A 10,565-nucleotide genomic window follows, 5' to 3' on the forward strand; every position below is an offset into this window, starting at 1 on the left:
TACTTTTCATGTTGAATTCTCTCAAAATTGGTAGTCGGGTGGTCCGCCAATGATTTTGGGTTGTGCATTCTTTGTTATATAAAAGAAAAATTGGAAAACAATCCTTAAAAATAAAACATAAGTAAATTACAAATAGATTCTTATAATATTTATTATAATTATAAACTGAAATGTAAATACTTTAAATTTAATAAAAAATTAAGAAATATCTTTATAGATAGACTCTCATGATAGAATATTTATTAAATAATTGTTAATATAAATAAATTTAATAAAATAATTATAAAATTTTAAACAATGACAATAATTAATTACAAAAAAAATTGAGGAATACCAATGTAATTTATTAAAAATAAAAATAAAAAAGTGCCGGACATAATTTCTCAAATTTCTTACAGCGAACACGCTCCTCATTCTCTCGCCGCACGGTGGTAGGCTGCACCACCACTAACCTCACGCCTCCATTTTCAATCCTCTATGCAATAACCCTTTTCCGTCTTCTATTCATATGAATTTATTCTTTGATTTTCCGCTCAATTTTTTGTGCTTGACGTGATTTATCGCAGAATGACCCTTTGCGTAATCTCTTCAAAGTCTTTGATTCCCACTAAAAATCTCAGCTCCTTGTACTACTTCTGTTCTCTCAACATCGATTTCAGTTTGAAGGTGCGCTTGATTTTCTTCTCTTCTCTCGCTCAACATTTTCATTGCTCTTCGGAGTTGAATAGCCATAGTTTTAAGCCTGCAGGGGACATTGGCAGCAATGGGATTGTGACAAGAAGGGATTGTACCATTAAATCCTCATATGGGCTTTATCAAAATCTAATCTTGAAAACAGCAATGGAAAATCCGGGGGCGTTTAGAGATATTCATTGGGTTGTTCCGGATTATTTTAATGCTTTGGTAATTGATTCTGATTTATTTCTGAGTGTTGTAAATTCAATGAGAAACCGCCCCAGAATGGTGTTAAAGATATTCCGGTGGGCCGAGGGCCAAAATGGGTTTAAGCATTCAGAGTTTGTATTTTGTAGTGTTCTTGAAGTATTGGTGCAGAATGGTTTTATGAGATCTGCTTATTGGGTTGTGGAGAGGGTTATTAATGTCAACATGCATAGCATTGTTAACGTCTTGATTGATGGGTATTTAAGCGTTGAGGTAACATGTAAGGTACTTGATTTGCTATTATGGTTGTACACTAAGAAATCAGACGTTGAAAGGTGTTTATGGGTATTTGATAAGATGGTGAGGAATGGCTTTTTGCCGAATGTGAAGAATTGTAACAGGATTCTTAGGTTGCTTAGGGATAGAGATTTTGTTGGTAAAGCAAGGGAAGTATATGAAATGATGGGTCCTTTTGGGATTAAACCAACAATTGTTACGTACAATACGATGTTGGATTCGTTTTGTAAGGAAGGGAATGTGCAACAGGCGCTTGACTTATTACTGGAGATGCAGAGGAGGGGTTGCTGTCCAAACGATGTTACCTTTAATGTTTTGATTAATGGGTTGTCAAAAAAAGGTGAGTTTGAAGAAGCGAAAGATTTAATCGGGGACATGGAAAATAAAGGATTGAAGGTTTCGGCTTATGCATATAACTCTTTGATAAGTGGGTATTGTCGGAAAGGAATGCTAGTTGAGGCACTAGGGCTTGGGGAAGAGATGATACTGAGAGGAGCTTTGCCTACTGTTTCTACATATAATGCCTTTATGCATGGCTACTGCAAACAAGGGAGAGTGGGTTATGCCATGCAGTGGATTCCTGTCATGATGAAGAAGAATTTGGTGGTGGATATAATATCCTTCAATATTCTGATATATGGCTACTGTCTATTGGGTGATATTAGCGGGGCTCTCTATTTGTTATCTGAGCTTAGGAAAAGGAATCTCAATCCAACTGCAGTTACATATAATACAATCATGGATGGGCTCTCCAGACATGGGGATTTAGAAGGCGCTAGGCGGTTGAAAGACGAAATGATCAATTATGGAATTTCTCCTGATATTTTCACCTATACAATTCTGATAAATTGTTCTTATAGGACAGGGAACCTGTGGATGGCAAAAATGTTTTATAATGAGATGCTGAGCAAAGGATTGGAGCCTGACCGAATTGCATTCACTACTTGCATAGCAGGAGAACTGAAGCTTGGTGACTCGTATGCAGCATTTAAACTGCAAGAAGAGATGCTAGCAAAAGGATTTCCACCGGATGTCATAACGTATAATGTGTTTGTGGATGGCATCTCTAAGTTGGGTGATCTTGAACAAGCTTGTGAATTGTTGCAGAAGATGATTCAGGATGGAGTTGTGCCTGATCAGGTTACCTATACAAGCATCATCCACGCTCATTTAGAAGTTGGGTACCTTAGAAAAGCCAGAGAGTTGTTTCATGAGATGCTGAGCAAAGGCTTATCTCCAACAGTTGTGACATACACTGTATTGATTCATGCACATGCTGGCAAAGGAAGGCTAGAATTAGCATTTATATATTTCTCAGAAATGCTGGAGAATGGTATTTTGCCAAATGTGATCACATACAATGCTTTGATAAATGGCCTTTGTAAATTCCGAAAAATGGATGAGGCTTACAGATTGTTTTCTGAGATGCAATCTAAAGGAATATCTCCAAACAAATACACCTACACCATAATGATAAATGAGAACAGTGACCTTGGCAATTGGCAGGAGGTTTTGAGGTTGTATAAAGAAATGCTAGATAGAGGAATCCAACCCGATTCTTGCACGCATAGTGCAATGTTCAAACATTTAAGAAAAGACTATAAATCATTTGCAGTCCAAGAACTTGAGTGTATAATTCAGGATGATAGAGATACAGCTGAAGCAATTACTTGAAGCACGTTTCAACCTTGGTGAATCATGTGAGTTTCTGGTCGTTCAATTTCGCTTTGTTCTCAAGGTTTTCAGTAGGTGCGAACAGATCATATGATATTGACCCATTGATTTTTGTAAAAGACCAATTTTTTGGTTTCTCACAATCTTGTTTGTGATATCTTATTGTAGAAGCTCCAGGTTTGCACTTAAATTCATTGTGTTTGAAGTGGGTGCGATAATCATGTTGCTCAGGTATGATAAACATCATGCTTCCCCGTCCCTTTTGTGGCTGATACATGGAAATCTAGATTCTCATACTTCACTCTTCGCGTCTTTATGTATGTGTGTGCATTGCACTCAGTGTGGCATGTGCCAGCTCATGAGTGGTCTTTAGGGGTTGTATATGTCAAATTTACTTCTGTGATTAATAATCACCAAAGTACCATTCAATACTTCCTCTGTTTAAATGATTTGGTATATTTTCAATCTTTAGTTTATATTGTTTGTTATTAAATATCTCCGCTCCATATATAGTTTCCTTTTGTTTCATGACAGGGGACTACTGCACCTTGTGTTAGCATTTACTTCACAGGCCACATCTTTCTTGTCTGTTTCCAACGAGAGGTAGGTTTATCAATTCTCTTTTTTGTATTGGTCTTGGTCACACTTGCAGTTTCCCAGTTTCAGAAAAGTGCAGTTTACTCTCTAAAGGTTCATGTTCAACAAAACCAATGTCATCATATTTGTTGCAACTTTATGTAAACTGACAAGTTTTGTTAATGAATGGATTAATACACCCATGACTAGTCGGTGATACATGCATGTGGTGTTAGTGTGAAACTAGGGCGCCTTGTTGCAAGAAATAATGCATGTTTCTACTGTAATTTTCAGACACATGGAAAGTTATATGGAAAACTTAAAAATGATATCCTTCTTATATTTGTTTACATACCCTCAGATACATTGTGTGTTCATTAGCAATGGGTGCACTGGTCCATTCTTTAATGCATATGATCATGTCATCATAAAATAGAACTTCAAGGCGTGATGGCATGAAATTTAACTTCTCTAAACATCTGACTAGTCAGTTCATGGAAAGAGGGGAAGGAAGGGGAAGCTGCTCTACTCTCAAGGGGAGTGTATGCAACCTACCCTCACTTATTTGGTAAAAGTAGAGGGAGAACGCAGTGTAAGAATGCACATGGACTTAGTTGCAAAAAGAATTGGTTACTTGTAAAAGGGCATCAGCAGTATAATGATGAGGGTGATCTAGACTCTGAGTGCTCACTGCATTCATTCCCACTCAAGTTGGCTGGGAAAGGGAAGTGGGTCCAGGAACCACTTGATTTCGGCCAACTAATCATAGGCTAATTATTAAAGTGTTTGAAGAGCTTTTATTTCTGCAATCATTGTTTCAGTTAATATATAAAAAAAATTATACTACTTTTTTTGTGAAAATATTATGTATTAATTTGTAACAACATAATTGGCAGGTGTTAGATCTGGCAGAGCACAACAAATCTCCTCTCAGAAGTTCTACTCTGGTTTAAATTTTTGGTTAAGAGTCATAGTATCATCAATTTATTGAAATTTGGCTCACATGCGTTGGGCATTAGATAACTTCAGAAGGGTACTTAAAAAGGTTCATTTTGTTATGAGTGTCAAAGGTCAAATGGCAAAAGATTTTATGGTTAGAACTGATGGCTGGTGAATTTTCCAGGAGCATTTTTAATACTTTGAAATTCCATATAATATGTGAACAAAACAAGTGTATAAAATGTTAGAAATCTAACATTATCATGGGCACCATTGAAATGCATATGGTGTCATCTACTATGGGTATGAATAGACAGAAATTGCTATGTACAGGAACTTTTGAATAAGCATAAGATCAGAGTTAGAACACAACAATAGGTTAAAAGTAGGAGAGATATATATGGGCACTCAGGTGATGATTCCCTACCTTGGAGTAGGAAGTATAGACTGAGCCCATTCGACATGCATACCTGAACCAAAATTATTTGTTAGCAAAGGTAGCTGAAGTCTTGCACAAGCTAACTTATATTATTGTCTTAAATCTAGGAAATACTGTTGGTATATGCTCTCCGATGTTATTCAGATGTCAAACTTTTATGTTGTAAATTTAGATGGACAAGAAAATATCTTGCTAGGAAGATGAAATTGATCGTTTGGATTTCCAGGGCATATGCTTCTGTTTCTGCAGTGTTGTACTCTTTTGAAAGGTTTACCTTTCGTAATTACAGGAAATTGATATGAATGCCACCGGAAGACTGTTGGTGGTGCTCAAAGTTTTAGGGCCTGATATCCTCAGCGATCAAAGGGTGCACAAAGCTGGTAATATGCATTTCGTCTTTACATTCCATGTTGTTCCACTAATGATACTATCCTCCAGAAAGGTGTTGGCATTGAATATTTGGCTTATGGTTGCACTTGATGGAGCATTGTTATCTGGCTTTTAGCTTATGATTGCACAGAAGGCTGTTCCATAAGTCGCTGCTATGCCTTTGTTGCTCGATTACATTTACCTTCTTATTGAGATCCCTCCTAACTCCATAGCTTATAAAAGTCCAGCCAATTCATTGGCCCCATGTTTGAGGATTTTTCTATGGTCTGCAATGTTCCCTAAGTAAACAAGAAGTGATTCAGCTGATGTTGGCGATGAGTATTTGATCGTAAATCTATTAAGTTTTGTAGCTGTTGTCAAAATTGTTGTGGCCAAGTTGGCCATTGTCAAAATGGTCATAGTTTTGTACGACCGTTACATGCTTATAGAAAGTTTTGTTTCCTGTCACAAAATGAATATAGTAAAAGCAGGTACATTTCCACCAGGGCACGTCTCAGGGTGGTAAGGACATAAGAATCTGTCAGAGTCCGGAACCCATCAAAACGTATTATTGCCCTCTTAAAAGTCTCTATTAGTAAATTAACAAAGAAGAATTCCTTCGTTCATTGCATCCTGACTTGGAAATTGGGATGTGAGCATTCTAATAAATTACATGTTTGATAGTTGAAATGAAAAAATGAAACCACTGTTAGAATTTTGTGTCGTAACTTAATGATGTGACTTCATTTTGTGGCTTACACATGAATCATCTGCTGCTTGTTATATTTAAACAATGGTAATCTGCAAAACCTCTCTCTGCGCTTAGCTGTACTAATATACCGTTTATCTGCAGCATCAAAAGTGTAGGCCAAAGCTCAGATTTGCTCGTCTTTGGAACATCTAAGGCGTTAAATCATCTGGCAGCTCTGCCCATGATGATGTGGAATATGAAAGAATTGAGAGATCTTCAAGTCATGGGAAGCGACCTGCAAATCTCAGAGGGTGCTATCTTACCAAATTTCTTAACACTTCCACGTATTAGCACTTGGAATTTAACCAAAGAAGTTCGAAGAACAATGCCAATACAGAAGGAATTAGGCATTCAGATCAAATCAGCACTAGATGCGGCTGAACCTCTATGTTTGCTTTGACCATCTTGGGAAGTGACCTGCCAGATCCCTGTTCTCAGGGTGCTCCTTTACCAATTCTCTTAATGCTTTTAGGTATTAGCGCTTAAGTTGAACGAAAGAAGGTCCTCGAAGAATCCCAATACTAAAGAAATTTGGAATTCAGATTTGAATTAGCATTATTAGATGCTGGCTTACCCTTCAGTCATATTTCGCATCTCCATGGACTTTCAAGTCACTCAAAAGTAATTATGAATCTGAACCTCCACTCCGAGGTGGTTGTCCCAGTTCGATCTCCTGTTCTAAATTTCCTATTAGGTCTAAAAAAGTTAACCAAGATCCATAACTATTCCAGAATCACATCAAATGATGGCAACTCGGGCTAAAGTTCTTTGTGTATGCTTAAAGAGTCAACATGGATGGCCATGGAGCTCTGAGGGTAAAGCCTTTCTTTTGCAGGAAAATGTGAAACCAGCACAATCTACACCAACCAGTAGAGGAGGTTCAGGTATTTGAATACACACTATATGAGGTTTTGAAAATCCTCCGCAGGTCTATGTTGGAACTTCAGCTGGACTTGTGACAGGATAAATATTGTTAAACTCACTAGGGCTCTTTTTGGCAAAATCTCATGTTTGTAATTTGTCCACAAACATCTCATGTGTTTCTGCATGATACAATTCAATGGATCATAAGTGTTGGTCTTGTCCAAGCAATTTTCGCCTGTTGCAGTCATGTATAAACTTAATTTTGAAAAGCTCGAGTGTTGGATTTCATCCAAGAACAAATAGTAGGGATCAGGGTTGGTACCCAGGGACGTGTTACGCGCATCTTTATACATCAGCAGGCTCTGTGGTGACTGTCAGATATGTCTATGATCAATAACTGGAAATACAAAGAAAAATTCTGTCCAAGGGAAAAGTACCGAACATATTGTATCAAATCTTGAATCTTCAACCAAAAAACAAAATGGCTTCAACAAAACAAGGAAACAAGCCACATCACAAATTTCTGCATATAAGCAGACATGAGAAGTGGTACGTATGACAACACAATGTGATCAACCATCAGCATATCGCCTACAACAGGGACTCGAATAGGACATCAACAAGCAAGTTATCTTCGAAGTAGCACCTGTAGCATGCTTTGTGCTTAAGTATGTTTTTATATTGCACAGTGCTTCACAACCATGCCAAACCAGATTCCCGGAGAAAATGGAACACAGACCCAACATCAAAATTTACAACCAGGTAAGGCAAACCAGAAAGTTTTCTTGCCACAAATGGCAAAGAAATAGTGATGAAAATCACATCAGATTATCTAGTAGATGTGTTCAATTGTGCAGATAAACCCAAAGCACATCCAAATGCACATACAGATTACCAGCTAACTTTTGCGAACATACCTGTACAAAATCTGTACAATTACCTGAATTGCTGCAAGACTTTATTTCCTGTACAGATGCAACCAAGCTCATCTAGAGACGATCAATAAACAAGTTTTTATTCCCAAATATCTTCCCAATTCACACACCGCCATTTTTTTAACAAGTACTGAGTTTGTCGTAATGATTTCATACAGCATCAAAGTCCAAAAGTTTCTAAGTAGACGAGCTTTTAAGTGGACAATGGATATATGTGCCACTGAAATACAAGAAAAAGGTTGGACCATCAAATTCAACAATCCTCTAGAAAGATGCAATGATACTGGACACTTTGCAAACTATAAGCATCTACATCTTAACAAAGCTATTCAGCAAAATTAGTATTGAGAATATGGATCATCACGTATCAAATCGCTTAAAATAGAGAAGGCAGTGCCCCAAAATGTTGACAGAACTCGCCACAAGACGTGCCATGAAAAGATTTTTTTTAATATTATATATAATCAGATTATAGAATAGAGAAAGAAAAGTCATATAACTGGCAACACCTAATATAAAAGAATTGAGCTTCTCTAGATCAATAAATTTGACACAACCTAAAAGAGAGAACATTTACAATTACAAATGTGGTGGGCATTTACAACAAGTTAATTACGCAAAAGAAAAAAAACAAGAATTTCAAGTGTGGGAACTACAAAAAATGAACCTATTGCCTCTTTTTCTTCATTGATCTGTGCAGTTGCCATGACCATGCACCCAAGAAAATCACAAATCCAATCCCAACTGATGTCCAAAATATAACCAACCACCTAGGCATGGCATTGGGGAATAGTCCTGGCAGACACAAACAACATTCAGAGAATCTCTTATGAAAAGTCAAATTTAGGTTTAAATGTTTCAGCCGAGTAGATATCTTATCGAATCAAAACATATGTAGAACATTAAGTAAAAATCTGGAAAATAAGGAAAACATGTCAAACAAAAGCAACTAATGACAACACTAAAAAAGCTGGATAACAGCAGATAGAATACGCACCATGTCCAAACTTGATACAAATGAGAAGTTCCACAATGCAGATAGCAAGCGAAAGCCAACAAAATGCTCCCACCTTTTTTACAATTTTTCTGGAGAAAATAAAGTTATCAGACGAAAGAGGAAAACGAAAAGATAATCCCACGGAATCATCAAAACACTGTATTTGTACCATCAGAAGCCTAGAGTATGGAAAATACCTGTCTTGTAAGTAAGAATTGTACTCGCGAATTGTTGGAATTGCGATAAGCCACCACAAAACCAACCTATATATTATGAGGGGATTCCGAGGAGGAATCCAAAGGCAAAACTTCAGAAAGAACGTATTTAGTTCCACAGTCAAGAAAACAACGCAAAGGCTGAGAACTTGAATAAATCGGAATGGACCGAGAAAAGGGTGCCACTCATCTTTATCCCACCTTGCAGGTGTAAATTGACCAAGTGTTCTTTTCACCTGAAAAGACAAAAGGAAGCAATGAGTTCCTATTACTAGACCACACCAACAGGTACAAGTCCAAAAGTACACTCCTTCCGAAAAGCAAAAATACTCCAGAAAGCAGCCAGAATATAAGCACCTTTTTGTGAAGATACCAAATTTCACCAATTCAAACTGAATCAGGAGAAAAATGAAAACAATATAGAATATATCAGACAATGAGCTGATAGAATATATCAGACAATGAGCTGAAAGCACAAAAATCTCAGTGCATCAGTATTTAGGGAGGTAAGTCTAACATTTAGCAAGGCTAGGACAAATGAGAAAAATCATAATAGTTTTAACCATCTGAAACAGAATCAAGTATGACGTACTCTCCAAAGGTGCTTGCAAATAAACAATCTCCCACTGGACTACAAACCAAAGATTGTATTGTTCATTCATGGCTATAACTGATAGAAGGAAAGGATACAGCTTCAGATTAGTGAATCATTGAAAGAAAAAAAAGTATGCCTCACTAGCATAAGCTGTTCTTAAATTTGGAATACAGACATAAATGAACCCTTCAGTACAGCATGTAAAAATATAAAACACTTTCTCGCTACACTATTGAACATCCCTAGCTCCCAAATTGAATAGAAGTGGAGAACTTTTTGTGAGAAATCAGAAGGTGATTACGTATTGTGTTTATCCCTTAAACTGAAGGTTGCTAATGCCGGTGGCATTTTGAATAAACTTTAAGATATCTTTGGGATCATGAGCATTCAGCCATTGGAAACGGGAGGATGTAGAAAAGAGTCCAAAATTATTTGGCATCTGGGTATGTAGCAGCACTCAGCGGAGCAACTGCTTACATCATATAACACCTAAAAGAAATTTGTTTAGACATAACTCTGCTTGCTTAACAATCATTTACACCCCGAGACTAAATGAACCAACAGGAAGATTCATAGAAAATCCAAGCGACTACACTTTTTAGGAATTTCCTATGCAAACTTCTACTGAACAAATGAAGAACACTCCTTTTAAAGCTTTCAGTAGATGTTTTGAATCTTTTGATTGTGGACAAACATTTTATTACTTGCCACAGCATTGTTACAACACACCGCCCCATTACATCAGCAAAAACAAGCTTAGGTTACGCAAACAGCAGCAAATTAATCAACAAAGCGGAAAAAAGAAAAAATTGTGGCAAAACTGACGTACTTTACTCATGATGTTAGGCTGCCGGCTTATACCAACCCACTCATAAGTTCTACCATCAAAATACCGAACAGTACGCATTCCAGCCCAAATACCTGTAGAGCAGAGGTTTTAACACATGAAAGTGCAGTTTCATACTAAAATTCAGTACACAAGATATAAGAGGGTCTTGGAAGAGGGAGGGGGGGGGGGGGGGTCTAATCACA

At 37.2% G+C, this 10,565-nt stretch overlaps 2 protein-coding genes across 7 annotated transcripts in view; one reads left to right on the forward strand and one right to left on the reverse strand.

The window, feature by feature from the left end:
* Nucleotides 402-6,614, forward strand: LOC105156338 (pentatricopeptide repeat-containing protein At1g22960, mitochondrial). Of its 3 annotated transcripts, XM_020691772.1 has the most exons (6): nucleotides 545-666; nucleotides 749-2,879; nucleotides 3,022-3,084; nucleotides 3,388-3,456; nucleotides 5,097-5,187; nucleotides 6,030-6,614. In XM_020691772.1, exon 2 carries the CDS (start codon nucleotides 841-843, stop codon nucleotides 2,851-2,853), a length of 2,013 nt encoding a protein of 670 aa, XP_020547431.1. In that variant the 5' UTR covers nucleotides 545-666; nucleotides 749-840; the 3' UTR covers nucleotides 2,854-2,879; nucleotides 3,022-3,084; nucleotides 3,388-3,456; nucleotides 5,097-5,187; nucleotides 6,030-6,614. The 3 variants fall into 3 exon arrangements, with proteins under 3 accessions (XP_011070739.1, XP_011070737.1, XP_020547431.1); XM_011072437.2 differs by having other exon boundaries at nucleotides 402-2,928; XM_011072435.2 differs by having other exon boundaries at nucleotides 402-2,879.
* The window catches only part of LOC105156339 (CDP-diacylglycerol--serine O-phosphatidyltransferase 1-like), a 7,310-nt gene continuing 4,986 nt past the window's right edge, over nucleotides 8,242-10,565 (reverse strand). For all 4 annotated transcript variants that reach the window (XM_020691776.1, XM_020691775.1, XM_020691774.1 and 1 more), the window contains 4 exons: nucleotides 10,363-10,454; nucleotides 8,921-9,174; nucleotides 8,724-8,812; nucleotides 8,242-8,521 (listed from right to left, as the gene is read on the reverse strand). In XM_020691776.1, the coding sequence (XP_020547435.1) occupies nucleotides 8,394-8,521; nucleotides 8,724-8,812; nucleotides 8,921-9,174; nucleotides 10,363-10,454 (563 nt within the window). In that variant the 3' untranslated portion in view covers nucleotides 8,242-8,393. The remainder of the gene's footprint in view (nucleotides 8,522-8,723; nucleotides 8,813-8,920; nucleotides 9,175-10,362; nucleotides 10,455-10,565) is intronic.

Source organism: Sesamum indicum, linkage group LG2 (genome assembly GCF_000512975.1).
Source record: "Sesamum indicum cultivar Zhongzhi No. 13 linkage group LG2, S_indicum_v1.0, whole genome shotgun sequence".
In the NCBI taxonomy this organism is placed as follows: domain Eukaryota; kingdom Viridiplantae; phylum Streptophyta; class Magnoliopsida; order Lamiales; family Pedaliaceae; genus Sesamum; species Sesamum indicum.

Bases quoted from the DNA above. Each gene is read 5' to 3' on its own strand.
- LOC105156338 (XM_011072437.2), top strand. From the start codon at position 568: ATGACCCTTTGCGTAATCTCTTCAAAGTCTTTGATTCCCACTAAAAAT.